Consider the following 14,000-nt stretch of genomic DNA (forward strand, 5'->3'; position numbering starts at 1 on the left):
TATTTTTCCATTTGTTTGTGACTTCTTAGATTTCTTTGAGCAGTGTTTTGTAGTTTTCACTGTAAAGATCTTTCGCTTCTCTGGTTATGAAGAAGCTGAGGTATTTCATTTTTTGTGTGACTATTGTGAATGGAATTGTGAATGGCTTTTTATTTGGTTGTCTGCCTGCTTGTTGTTGGTGTATAAGAATGTGACTGTCTTTTGCACATTCATTTTGTACCCTGAGTCTTTGCCAAAGTGCTTTATCAGTGCAAGGAGATTTTTGACAGATTCCTTTGGGTTTTCGAGGTTTAGGATCACATTGTCAGCAAAGAGGGGTAACTTAACTTCCTCTTTTCCAATTTGGATACCCCTGATTTCCTTGTCTAGTCTAATTGTGCCAGCTAGGACTTCCAACACAATGTCGAACAAGCAGGGTAAGAGTGGGCAGCCTTGTTTTGTTCCGGTTTTCAGGGGAAATGTTTCCAGTTTCTGTCCATTTAACAATTTGCTGGCTGTACATTTATCATAGATTGTGCATACTATTTTGAAGTATTTTCTTTCAATGCCTAGGTATTTCAGGGATTTTATTAAGAAGGGATGCTGGATTTTATCAAAAACTTTTTCTGCATCTAATGATAATAATGTGGTTTTGGTTTTTACATTTGTTGATTTTTTTAAATTACATTTATGGCCTTGTGGATGTTGAACCAGCCCTGCGATGTGGGGATGAAGCCTACTTGGTCATGGTGGATGATTTTTGAGATGTGTTGTTGGATCTGATTTGCTAGAATCTTGTTGAAATTTTTGTGTCTATGTTCATTAGAGATATTGACCTGTAGTTCTGTTTTCTTCATTGGATCTTTACCCAGTTTGAGTATCAGTGTGATGTTAGCTTTGTAAAATGGATTGGGAAGAATTCCATCTTTCTCAATTGCCTGGAAGACTTTCAATATGACTTGTATCAGCCCCTCCTTGTGCGTTTTGTAGAATTATCCTGGAGAGCCATCCAGTCCAGGACTTTTTTTTTTTTGTAGGTAGTTTTCTTATGACAGAGTCAATTTCCTGGGTTGTTATTTGTCTATTTAGTGTCTCAGTGTCTTCTTGTTTCACCCTTGAAAGGTTGTGTGATGTCAGAAAGTCCTCCATTTTATTTAGGTTATCAAATTTGTTTCCATACAGGTGTGCATAGTAATCTCTTGATGTTTTGTATTTCTTCAGGGTCAGTTGTGACTTGATCTTTTGCATTTCTGATTGTGTTTATTTGGGCTTTTTCTCTCTTTTTCTTGGTCATTCTTTCTGGCTAGGAGTCTGTCAGTCTTGTTTATTCTTCCAAAGAACCAGTTTTTTGTTTTGTTGAATTTTTTCTATAATATTTTTGTCTTCTGTGTCCCATATTTGGACTTTTACTTTAGTGACCTGGATTTTCTGCTAAAGTTAGTGTTTTGATGGTCTTGTCTTTCTAGCTCCCTTAGGTGATTTGTTAGGCTGTTAACTTGCGATCTTTCCGTTTTCTTGATTTGCATTCCTAGAGATATGAATTCTCCTCTTAGAACTGTTTTCATGGCCTCCCAAAGATTTTGGTAAGGTGTGTCTTTGTTTTCATTTGTTTCTAGGAATCTTTTAATTTCTGTTTTGATTTCTGTGTTGACCCAGTAATCATTAGCATAATACTGTTTAGTGTCCATGTCTTTGTGGGTTTTGGGGAAGTTTTGTAGGTATCGATTTTTATTTTTATTGCATTGTGGTCTGAGAGAGTTCATGGCAATATTTTGATGTTATGGAATTTGCTTATGCTTGATTTGTGGCCAAGGATGTGATCAGTCTTAGAGTACATTCCATGTGGTGGTGAGTAGAATGTATATTCTGTGGTTGTTGGGTGGAATATTCTGTGTCTATTAAGCCCATTTGGTCAAGCATTAAGTTGAGTTTCCAGATCTCTTTGTTGACTTTTTGCCTTGATGATCTATCCAAGGTTTTTTAAAAAGTGAGGTATTTAAGTCCCCAGCTATAATAGTGTTAGAGTCAATATCGTTTTTTAGTTTACTTAATAGTTGCTTTATAAACACTAGTGCTCCTGTGTTGGTGCATATATGTTGAGGATGGATATTTCTTGTTGATGGATTGAACCTTTTATCATTATATAGTGTCCTTTTGTATCTTAAATTTTTGATAGCTTAAAGGTTGTTTTGTCTGATATTATGATTGTGACTTCTGTCTTCTTTTATGATCCATTTGCTTGGAAACTCATTCTCCATTCTCTAACTTTGAGTCTGTGTGTGTCCCTCTGGTGAGATAAGTTACCTGGATAGAGCAAATAATTGGGTCATGGTTTTTTATCCAGTGTGTCATTCTGTGTCTTTTCAGTGGTATATTTAGTCCATTCACTTTTCAGGCTGATTATTGAACTGTTATTGTTTATCCCTGTCATATCGTTCTTATAAAGTTTTTTCTTTGTTTTCTTTTTAACTTTTGAGTTGATGTATGTGTATGTTTTCAAGATGCAGTGTTGATATAGTCTCTGTTGATTTTGTATTCTGCTGTTCTCTTGGTAATTGCGTGGTCATTCTTTTTTTTCTTTCTTTTGTGCTTATTACCTTTGTAAGTGTCTCCTGTAGAGCTGATCTGGAAGCTGCATAATCTTTTAGGTATTGGCTGTCTGGGAAGGATTTTAATTATTCATTGCTAATGAAGGTGAACTTGGCTGGGTAGGAAATTCTTGGTTGAAATTGTTTACCTTTGAGGATTTTGAATATTGGACTCCAGTACCTCCTAGCTTGTACTGTTTCTGCTGATAGATCTGCTGCTATCTGATTGGTTTTTCCCAGTTAGTAGTCTGACCTTTCTATCTTCCAGCCTTTAGAATTTTTTCTTTTGTGCCTCTCTGTGTAGGAAAATTACTATGTGTCTAGGAGTTGTTCTTATCATTTGATGTCTTGTGGGGGTTTTCTGTATCTCCTGTGTTTGGATGGTCACATCTCTGGTGAGATGAGGAAAGTTTTCTTGGATTACCTCCTGAAATACTTGCTCCCTGCTGTTCTCCATTTCCCTTTCTTCTTCTGAGATACCAGTCAGGTGTAAGTTTGGCCTCTTGATTTAATCACACATCTCTTGTAGGCTTTGTTATTTCTTTCTGAGTTTTCTTTCTATGTTTTTTTACAGATCCAGCGAATTCCATGTTTTGGTCTTCAAGTTCTGAAATTCTTTCTTCTGTTTGATTAATTATGCTTTCCGTGCTTGTCATTTTATTTTTTATTTTCTGGATCAAATTTTTTATGGCTAAAATCTCTATTACAAGTTCTTTCAGTGTTGCATCTTGTCTTTCTTGAGTCTTATTCACTCTTTCCATCCATTTGTTAATCTCTGTTGTATTCTGGGGGTAGTCATTGGTGACTTCCATTGTTTGGATCTGAGTTCTGATTTTTCAGGAGTTTTCTCTTTATTACACTGGAAATTACCTGTGATCTTCCACTGATTCCCCCCCCCCATTTGTGACAGATCTCTTTCTTTTTTCTTTATTTCCGTTATTCAGTGGCAGTGGGAGAGGTTTTCACTTCTTATGTTTGCTCAGCTCTCTATTTTTCCCTAAGCAGGGCAATGGATTTATTGTATTTTGAAACAGGGTTGTGGGTGGTAAACTTTGCTGTCTCTGATAGTTTTGAGAGTTGAATAAGATGGTGGATGAGGAGCTAGGATTCAGAAACTACTTGCAAATCACAATGATCACCGATTGTGGTATGGTTTCCCTGAGACCCACTCTCCACCACCACTCTATATGACTATGCAGTGGGTAATGTGTGTACCCCTGAGTCTAAGATATAGTAATAGCAATGAGGAGAACAGAGAAAAGTTGAATGAAATATGACAGACAAAAATTTTTTTTAAATATAAAATGAAAAACACAGAACAACTAAAGCAGAAACTAAAGCAGCAAACAGTTGCGCGTGCGCGCGCGCACACACACACACACACACACACACACAACACCAAAACATACTGGAATAACAACGAAGCAAAACAAACAAAACACAACAAAAAATCAGGAAGACCAAACACAGACACACACGCCCAACACAAAATGAAAGGAGAATAAAAAGAGAAAGAAAGCTTAAAAAAGAAAAAGAAAAGCAAAAAAAGAATTCACATTGAACTGTCACCCATACAGTCACACATGCATTAAAATAAAAGATGAACAAAAAGCAGAAACTAACCAACAAAACAAACCCCTGAAAGATGAACACTCAATCGTTCACCTGCGCACGTAAACAGAAAACAAAAAACCAAAGAAGAAAGAAAAAAAAGAGAGGGGATGCAGATCAAACCTTCACATACACATTCATGCACAAAGGAAAAATATTTTAAAAACTAACAAACAGACTAAAAGAAAAAACCTGCTTTCTTGTGGCAAGTTCTGTAATTGTTCCTCTCAGCTGCTTCTCTGCTGTCTGCTACAAAGCTTCAGCCTCATTCACAGTCTCCCCAGTGTCTGGCCCAGAGAAGGAGGAGGTGGCAGTATGGGTGTATGGGGCTTCAGTCTTCCTTTCCCACTCTTGTATGGTCAGGAGAATCCCCTCTAGTTGGAAGGTGCCAGATTGTCCCTTCTTCAGGTTCTGTCAGGGTGGTGGGATGCCCCAACCAGTCTTATTTTGGAGTAGAGTCCTCCGGTTGTGACTGATACCTGGTCTCTTCCTGAGTTTGTCCCTCTGGGTCATGTCCCAGGCATGTGGGTCTGACATTCAGAGGATTGCTGAGGAGGAGGGGGTTGGATCAGCCCTGGAGTCACCACTGATCTTTGGAGTTCTTCCTCATCCTTTTCTTGCCACATTCTTTGTCCTGCAGCTGAATCAGGGTAGGAAGTTTAGCAGCTGAGGCTCAGCACTCATCCTGTCCTTCCACAGTTTGTGCTTTCAGAATATTGCCTCTGGTTCACAATCAACACCTTAGTAGTTAGTTCGCTAGTCATAGTGATTGGGTCTGTTGCTCCATGCTTAGTAAGCCAGAGCACCTTGCTGCCCAGTTTTCAAGATGGTGGAGGGTGCCTCTTTCAACTTCTCCAGTGGAGCTCTGCCTCTGGACTCCCTCGCTGTGCTCCCTCTGCAGCCCTTGCTGTCAGTTCCCAGCCAGGCACTGTAGTGGTGAGACAGAGCCTGGAGCTGGCAGTCTCTCTTGCAGTTTCTTCCCAGGAAGGCTTTCTTGATTTGAAAAAATGACATTCGGCTTCTGTATCCTGGGAAGCACTAGTGTCCGAGCAGAGCAGATGCAGCACCAGTCACTTCACCAGGAGAACCCTGGACACTTATTCCCAAGCTCCCACTGAGTCAGTCTCTCCCGCTCTGTTGAAAATTTTAAGCAATGTTTTCATTTCTCTTTATTTGCAAAAAGAAGTTTTAGTGAAGACATCTTTGCCTTAGAACTTTTACTGTCATCCCAGAGTGGCTAGACATTTTCTGTAGTAATTCTTTTTGCTGAAGGATTGGGGTTATGCCGTCGAAGTTCAAGTGAAGGTTAAAACATAGATGAAAATCAAAGGAAGGAACACCACTAATTTTTTATTTTAATTTTTTTATTTTTTGAGTTGGAGTCTCATTCTGTCGCCCAGACTGGAATGCAGTGGCTGCTCCTGACCACCGCAGCCTCGACCTGCTGGGCTCGGGCGATCCTTCCGCCTCAGCCTTCCGAGTAGCTGGAATTACAGGCGCGCGCTACCACGCCCAGCTAATTTTTGATTTATTGTAGAGATGAGGTCTTGCCTGCCCAGGCGGGTCTCAAACCCGTGGGCTCAGGCAATACACTCACCTCAGCCTCCCAAAGGTGTGGGATTACAGGCTGAGCCACCGAGCCCGGCTTGGAACACCACTTATTAAAAGTCACAGCAAAATAAAAAGCTACATTTTAGGGGGAATTTAACAATATTTTGCTATAAGATATGGATATTTAAGAAAGATTAATTTTAACATTTTGATTAAGAAAAAATGGGATAATGAAGGACTTCATATATAGAATAAAATTATATATCCCATATATTCTCTATATATTATATATTCTATATATAAAATAAAATTAGTTGATAGCTTGAGTACTCTGATAAATCAGATGCTGTATATTGATAGATCAGAAGTCAAGACTTAGAGTTTGTGTTTTATAAGTCAGTTAATTTCTCATATGTACTTGGAAGAAGATTAATAATTGGTATTCCTTGAAATTCTTCACTGGAGTTATTATATATTATAATAAGTGAATTTCTTCTTTTATTATTGAATTAAATTATAAGTTCAATATGTTTGACTTTTAATTTTCTACATGTTTCAGATATATCTCGCTAACTAAATTGTAGGTTTACTGAAGGTGGGATCCATATTTTATTTGTCTAGTCTTTGTTGTGCTAACTATAGGACACACACACACACACACACACACACACACGTGCGCGCGCCTGCACATATATATGTATTTCAGAAAATTCTTTAGGATAGGCTTATATATCAAATTGGTACCTAAATATATAGCTTCTCATCATGATAGAAATGTTGCATATCTAGAAAAAACTCTTCTCAAATATCTGTGAGCCAGTAAGCAGTTAAATTCTATGAGAAATCCGTAGTCCAGAATACTAAAGTCAATAAAGGCAAAAAAAAAAAAAAAAAAATACTGAAACCTTTGTAATGTCCCTAGATAAGTGATTGGCGACCTAGAGTCAATGGTTAAAATTGAGGGAATCCTGAAATTGTGTATAAAATGTTGAGTATGTGTAATTGTTTATTTTGAGGAGAAGATGCATAGCTTTTATAATATTCTTAGAGAGTTTCATTACCCCAAGATGTTGACTATTGCCCTAGATATTTATCTCAGTTTTAGCTTCATTTTCATTCTTTCATCTTGTCTAGATTTGATTTATCCAATTTTTGAATTTAAGCACAAATCTGCTAAATTCTTTTTATGAATTTGAAAGGTTTAATGAAAAGACATTATAGAACTATCATAATTGTTTTGATGACATATTTCATGTCACAGAGTATGTAATTCTACATTGTGCAATTTAACTTAGGAAGCTTAGTGCCAGAACATATTTATTCATGTGTCTGTATGACTTTAAGCTCTCTCCCTTAAAGAGTTGCTCTGGCCACCAATGTGCTTAGGCTCCCTATATAGCCCAGTGCACTTGGCACCAATTTGTGGCAAGATTTTTCTTGACTTTGGTTGAAAAAGAAAGAAAGAAAAGAGTACGGAAGATTTGACTATATGTAATTGTGGCACAAAACTAGATAGTATTATTGGAAGAGTGGTAGGCTCTGAGTTGGAACTCCTGCTGTAATCCTTGCTAGCTTTGTGACCTTAGGAAAGTACTTAATGTCTCAATGTCATCATCAGTAGAATGAGGATTATTCCATCTATTTCAAAATGAGAGAACACACAAAAAGCAACTAATGCAGAACTAAACATGTAATCAAGCTTAAATAGTATATTCCTCTCACTTCTTTTTATTAGTACTGCCCACATTTTGATGAACCATAGAAATTGACCCCTATTAAGAAACTACTACTTAACTCTTCTGATAGATTATTATTAGTTTGTGGGTATTGCCAGGAAGATTTGCCAAGGAGTCTAAAAATGTCAAGAATTTTCATCCTATTTCATGGAAATAGTTCCTTAATTTGAGCCAGATAAAAAGAGATCAAAGAAGTAAAGGGATTCATATGTGTAGGATTGTCCCTTTAAAAATTTGTTTGTCATATTCTCATAGTATTCGATATAGTGCTTTTTCCCTTTTTAAAGAACTTTTCTGTTTTTTTCATATTATCCTTTCAATCAGAAGCAGGGGACTCAGAAAGAGAGAAAATATTCCTAGGATCTCAAGTACCAATTATTTAAGGACTGTCATTTTTATCTTGCTAAATATAAATCCTCATCAGAAAACTATTGAGGACTTCTACTATAAGAAAATACAGTGGATGCCCTTTTAGTGTGCTTATGATTTATTTTATTTCTGAGTCATATTATTTTTACCTTTCTGTTCTTCATTAACTTCATTTATAAAGCTAGAGTGTGGGAGTCTATGATTTCTAATGTCCCTTTACTTCTAAAATTTTGTGCTATATTATTTTTGTTGATTATTATACGGTTTGGCAATTTAGCTAAAATTGCTCCACATGCCATATGCAAAGATAATTGCACCTGTGATTCAGAATAGTAAGGATATTTAATATTTCCTTTTATACATTTGTTTTATATATTATGAGGATAAGATGTTTAACGTATTGGGTTTTTCTTCTTCCATGCATGCCATATGCATTAAATAAATGGCAGTCGGCAGACCACAGGGCAACTTGGGACTCCCAGCAGGCAAATCCCCACCATTTGAGAGCTCACCTTGCAGCAGACAGACATGGTGGCTCGGTACAGGTATTTTCTGATTTTTGCATGAGTGATTATTTCCCAAATTTATACAACTAACCCTTTTTTGGAACTCATGGCATGATTTCATATCCTAATGGAAAGTTTGTTGCTGAACTCTATCCATAATTCTATTTGTTATTTAACTCCCCCCCTCAAAAAAAAAATTACCATGGTCTAGAATGACCACCAGGGATACTAAGATTTTGCCTTTGTTCAGTTTTGCAAGTATATGCAACAATATTTAAATTATACTTGCAACAGTTAGAAAATCAAATTATAAGCCGGGCTCCGGTGGCTCAGCCTGTAATCCCGTGCTTCGGGAGGCTGAGGTGAGTGGATTGCCTGAGCCCGCGAGTTCGAGACCCGCCTGGGCAAATTGGCGAGACCTCATCTCTACAATAAGATCTCTACTAATAAATCAAAAATTAGCCGGGCGTGGTAACGTGTGCCTGTAGTTCCAGCTACTTGGAAGGCTGAGGCGGAAGGATCGCCGGAGCCCAACAGGTCGAGGCTACGGTGGCCAGGAGCGGCCGATGCACTCCAGTCTGGGCAACGGAGTGAGACCCCAACTCAAAAAAAGAAAAAAGGAAATCAAATTATATTACTTGAAATAGGTGTTAAACTTGATTTTCCAGTAATGAGCGCAATCTTTTGATTGCTTTAATTAATATATCATTTTTGTAATTTTTTTCCTTTTATTGATTTTGCCTCCTTCAATCTTAAGTCATTTAAATAGATACCTAACTTTTTGCATCCTTAGTACTCAGAATGTCCTGATTGGTTAAATAACCATGACTCTCATTTTTATAATAGCATATTTTGTTTGTGCTTATAAATAATATCAGCTGGAGAAAATAACTTCAGTGATAAGTATTTATTAAGTACACTCTTCAATACATTTTGTGGATATTTACATAAATTTAAAGGAGTCCCCCCTTATTTATTATTCATTCCTTTCCCCCTTTTTTATACACTTAGAGATAGCTACTATCTATTCTGCCCTCCTTTACTTCCTAAATTTTAATCCTTTATGTGTACTGTAGAAATAGGGAAAGGTCGCCGAGTCTCTTATGTCTTTTAAAATGTTGGTTTAAGGTAATCTGAAAGCTAGCTTAAAGTAATTGAGATAAATGTTATATCAATGCATTTTAATTTAGAATCACTTTTTTGCATTTCGAGCTTTTCTACATATTTTCACTTGAATGTTTTTCCATTATGTTTTATCAAATATGTATTTTTTTAGTGTATATATTTAATCAACTGATTCTACACCCTGGATTCTATACTTTTCTTGATTTAAATTCTAAAAATTAATTCATGATTAAATCTTATGAGTTCTCATGTTTTTCTCACCCTTAAATTTAGAGGTAATTCAAATTATGTAACCAAATATTTTTGTAGAATTCTGTATTCTGTGGAATTTTCAGTAATGTGTGATAGAAGTATTTGAATAGTTTTATAAAAGTCTAGAGTGAAGGACTCAGAATTGTAAAATTTTTTATGACCTCAATTCATAACATTGGAAAAGCTTTCAGTCCTCATTCCTCATTTGTCACTGCATTATTTTCCATGGAACTGATAATTGTTCTCAATGTAGCACCTATAAGCATTCCAAGCTGTTTAGAGTTGGATGCAAGATGAAACCTCTTGCCACTTTTGACTAACGGAAAGATCCTCAGATATTTATTATTTCAGATGTGCTTTTAATAGAAACTATCAACAAGAGTCTAAATTTGAACTCCCTGCCTTTCCAGAATTATTATATAACAGACCAGACATACAAGTTACCACGTTGATAATATTGTGGATGAGACCACAAGCTCTGGAGTCAGATTTGGGTTCTAATTCCCTACCTGAGAATATTTATAAGTAAAATTGGGATGTTAATAATACTTATACCTTATGGTTTTGTTGTAAAAATGTAATTTTTAAAAAGTATTTAGTATAGAGGTTGGAGCTTAGAAAGTGCTAGATAAGTAGAATCCGTTGTTTTTGCAAATTAAGAAACTTGTCTAGTATTTTTAACTCTCTGGAAAGTAAAATATTAGAGGTCAAAGGAAAACGTTGCTAAATGGAATTTTTCTAATTTTATTCTCCTTAGTGAAGTCATGTTAACTCCCTAATCAGAAGAATATAGCTGTATATTTGATAAACTTTTCTTACTCAAGAAACCAAGAATAATAGAATTCAAATATCCAAAGACCTTATTTTGAATCTATTCTTAGCTTGTGTGTGTCACGGAAAACTCCTAGATGAAATTAGATTTGCCCCTGTGTCCTCTCAGAGTCACTGGTAGTTAATATGGTTGAGAAGCTTAGACCCACATTCAATTTCTTGGCTATTCGTTATCCAGCAAATATCCACATCTTTGTTACATGTTAGGTGCTGTTCTAGGTTATTTGAATGAAGGGAAGAATACAGAGACATGGTGCCTGTGTCTGTGGAGCCTTCAGTTGGTGGAGAAGGCTGATGAAGGCAGGGTGATAGTGGAGGTAGCACAAGGTGCTAAGAAAGCATGTAGGAAAAGCACCTAACCTGGATTTAGTGGGTAAAGATTTTCTAGGAAAAGTGATATCTAAACTGAGACCTAAAGAGTCAGTTGGAGATAGTCAGCTGAAGAAGGTAGAAGGGGCGAGAGAGGAGTGTACCAGGTAGAGAGTACAATACGCATACTGTTATGGAGGAGAGACATATTAAGGAACTGAATTCAGTCAAGCTGGTGTGTGTTGAGAAATGAGACTGAGGGTGGGCAGAAGGCAAATCATGAAGAATCTAACAGGTCTTGTTATTGAATTTGGATTTTAGTCTGAGGATATTGGGTAGTCCCAAAGGGAACTACACAAGGCACTAGCTTATGTTTCCTAAAGGTTACTTTTGCTGGAGACTAAATTGAAAGGAGACAAGTGTAAGTCAGGGGCATAGATATCAAAAGTCTATAGCTGAGGAAGGATGATGGGTCGTGGGGATGAGGAGAAATGAAAGGATTTGAAAAATGATTAGAAGGTAGAGTTTTGTTGAGCATAGGGGCTGAGGGGAAAGGAACAATTCTGTTGTTATGCCTTTTTGATATGTGTCTACCTAGTAAGTCAAGATCTCCAAAATTAAGTTCTAAATTGTACCACTGACAGCAAATAGTGGCAAGTCTCTAATTCCATTGTAACTGTGCTTGTTGCCATGGCACCGCTCCATTGAGTTCAATGCCAGCTGAAAATCTGATCCTATAAAGCTGAGAGGCAGCTGTAAGCAAAGAGGAGAAAACACATATTAAGGACACTACTGAAAAATGATAATACGTGGATGGTCTATATAGTGTATCTCCTGATTGTTTGGAAATCTATTGTAGTTGGACAGCCTTTGATTCGAATCTGATGAATAATGTGACTATGAGCACCTGGGGAAAAGGGCAGAATCACAAATGTTGCAGACATGTTGTACAACCAGGCAGTGCTGAGGAAAACAAAAAAATAACATTAACTGCTGTGGTAAGCAGTCTGGTATTTTAGCTGATACAGTATTACAAATACAAATACAGGTGGTATTAACAGAAAAAGGGTTAGGCAAATGTATTTGAGACAGTAATAAAACACATGGCTAAAAGTCAGAAAAATCATAGAATCCATGTCTCAGTCAGTTCTCAACAATGCTCATTGTGAATGCTGGCCTTTCTAAAACTAGCTTCAGTCTTCACTATCAAATCTCTAAAAATACATAGTTACTAACAAGGAACAAAATCAAGTAACTATCACAATCACATCTTTCTATTCATAGTTTTCTGGGGCACTGAAATCTGCAAAAGAGAAGTTATGGAAAGAGTATAGTGACTTGTCTTTATTGCATACTTAATTTTTAGTTCATCTCCTTTAGTGCAGTTTAGGAAAAACCTTGTCCAGTTATCATTGGATTAAATCCAGTTATGAATTTATTTTGGTAATGTTTTACAATAACATTTACAGTAGCATCTCCAAAGACTGGAGTGCTCAAAGAAAATAATGCTTTAATTAAAACCTATGTGAATAAGAGTTAAATTGAAAATCTATTTTGTTTTGTCTTCATTGAAAGTCATTGAGAATGTTTCTATGCCTAAGGATCATCTTTTGGAATACCAGAAATATCAATTTTAACGCTAGCTATGGTTTTAAGGATATGTAAGGAACTTGATTTCATATAGTACATATATACTCTAGCACAGGTCCAGTAGACTCTTGGAAATTAAGCTTTTAACTATATCTCATTTATTAGCATGCTTTCTTATAGATGCCTTTTAGAAAAAGCTGAATACATAAATTAAAGCATATAATATTTTAATATTTCAAATACATCTATTGGATAGATGGATATTTGGCTAATTATATATCAAGCCTCTATTATGCATTTAGTAATCATACTTAAGAAATTAAATAGACATTAGGAAGGTAGTAGTATAACTAATTTATATGAATTCATTATATCTGAAAAGTATATTAACTGTAATCAGTAACATTGACTAGAAAGATATGTGTTATCTCTGTACTCTAAAGTCTAGGAGAATGATGTATTTCAGAATTAGATTTAGCAGTCATCTGTTAATTGAACCATTATTTGTCTTTCACACTTACCTGTGGACTCTTTCCCCAACACCACTCTTAATGCTGACAGTTAAATGAAGCCTGATTGAAAAAAACAAAATAAGAACTCATGCCTGTAATCTCAGCACTTTGAGAGGCCAAGGTGGGAAGATTGCTAGACCAGCCTGGAGTTCTAGACCAGCCTGGGCAACATAACGAGATCTCAGCTCTATGAAAAAAATGAATAAAATTAGCTGGGCGTGGTGGTATACTCCAGTAGTCCCAGCTACTCAAGAGGCTGGGGTAGAAAGATTGCCTGATCCCAGGAGGTCGAGGCTGCAGTGAGCTTGATCGTGCCACTGCACACCAGCCTAAGTGACAGAGTGAGACCCAGACTCAAAAAAAAAAAAAAACTTTAGTAAGTTTCTTGTCAAATTGGGAATGTCAGAGGAAATTTCTTTAACAAATAACAAGCCTGTAAAATACCTAAATAATTTTTTGAAATGTCAAACCTTAGAGCATCTGTCATTTTTTCATATACTTTCATTAACGAAATCAACCTGATGAACACTATTTCAAAGACACTTCTAGTTCAAGTTATAATTTTAGAAATGTCACCTAAATAGATTCATTCTTTAGAATGTAGCTTATAAAAATAAGTTATATTTATTTGTTTGACAGATAGATTTAGGCTTCAGAAATATGACACATTATTTATAATATTATATCTTTGCTTTTCCTTTTAAAATTGCTTTGCAAGGCCACTAATTTTAATACCACAATAGACTCTTAAGTCTTAAATAGACCAGTATACAGAGGATAACAGCAATATCATATCTTAACTCTGTTATCACATTTATTCTATTCTGACCTTGGGATACTGGCCTCTACTTAGAAGGTTAGGGAATCTGGGAAACCCTGGAGAAGTTACGTTAAAGGAAGATGTTACTTCCTTCTGGTCTGGTTCTAGTCAACCAGGTAAAATGGGATTTGAAACATTTCCATAAAATAAAGTTTATTTAAGTCAAGTATAAAAAGTTTTCCTCTGTGTCCTGAAGTTAATCAGATTATATAATTACAATG

At 36.1% G+C, this 14,000-nt stretch overlaps 1 protein-coding gene across 5 annotated transcripts in view; it reads left to right on the top strand.

The window, feature by feature from the left end:
• Window positions 1-14,000, top strand: part of CSNK1G3 (casein kinase 1 gamma 3) — a 109,806-nt gene that overhangs the window by 78,796 nt on the left and 17,010 nt on the right. For 3 of the 5 annotated variants that reach the window (XM_021709899.1, XM_008052881.2, XM_021709900.1), the window contains one exon: window positions 8,284-8,379. The exons of the other annotated variants lie outside the window; for them this stretch is intronic. In XM_021709899.1, coding sequence (XP_021565574.1) covers window positions 8,284-8,379 — 96 coding nt within the window. The remainder of the gene's footprint in view (window positions 1-8,283; window positions 8,380-14,000) is intronic. 5 annotated transcript variants of the gene reach the window in all.

The sequence above is a fragment of the Carlito syrichta genome, unplaced genomic scaffold (genome assembly GCF_000164805.1).
Source record: "Carlito syrichta isolate Samal-C Ts95f unplaced genomic scaffold, Tarsius_syrichta-2.0.1 Scaffold287625, whole genome shotgun sequence".
In the NCBI taxonomy this organism is placed as follows: Eukaryota; Metazoa; Chordata; class Mammalia; order Primates; family Tarsiidae; genus Carlito; species Carlito syrichta.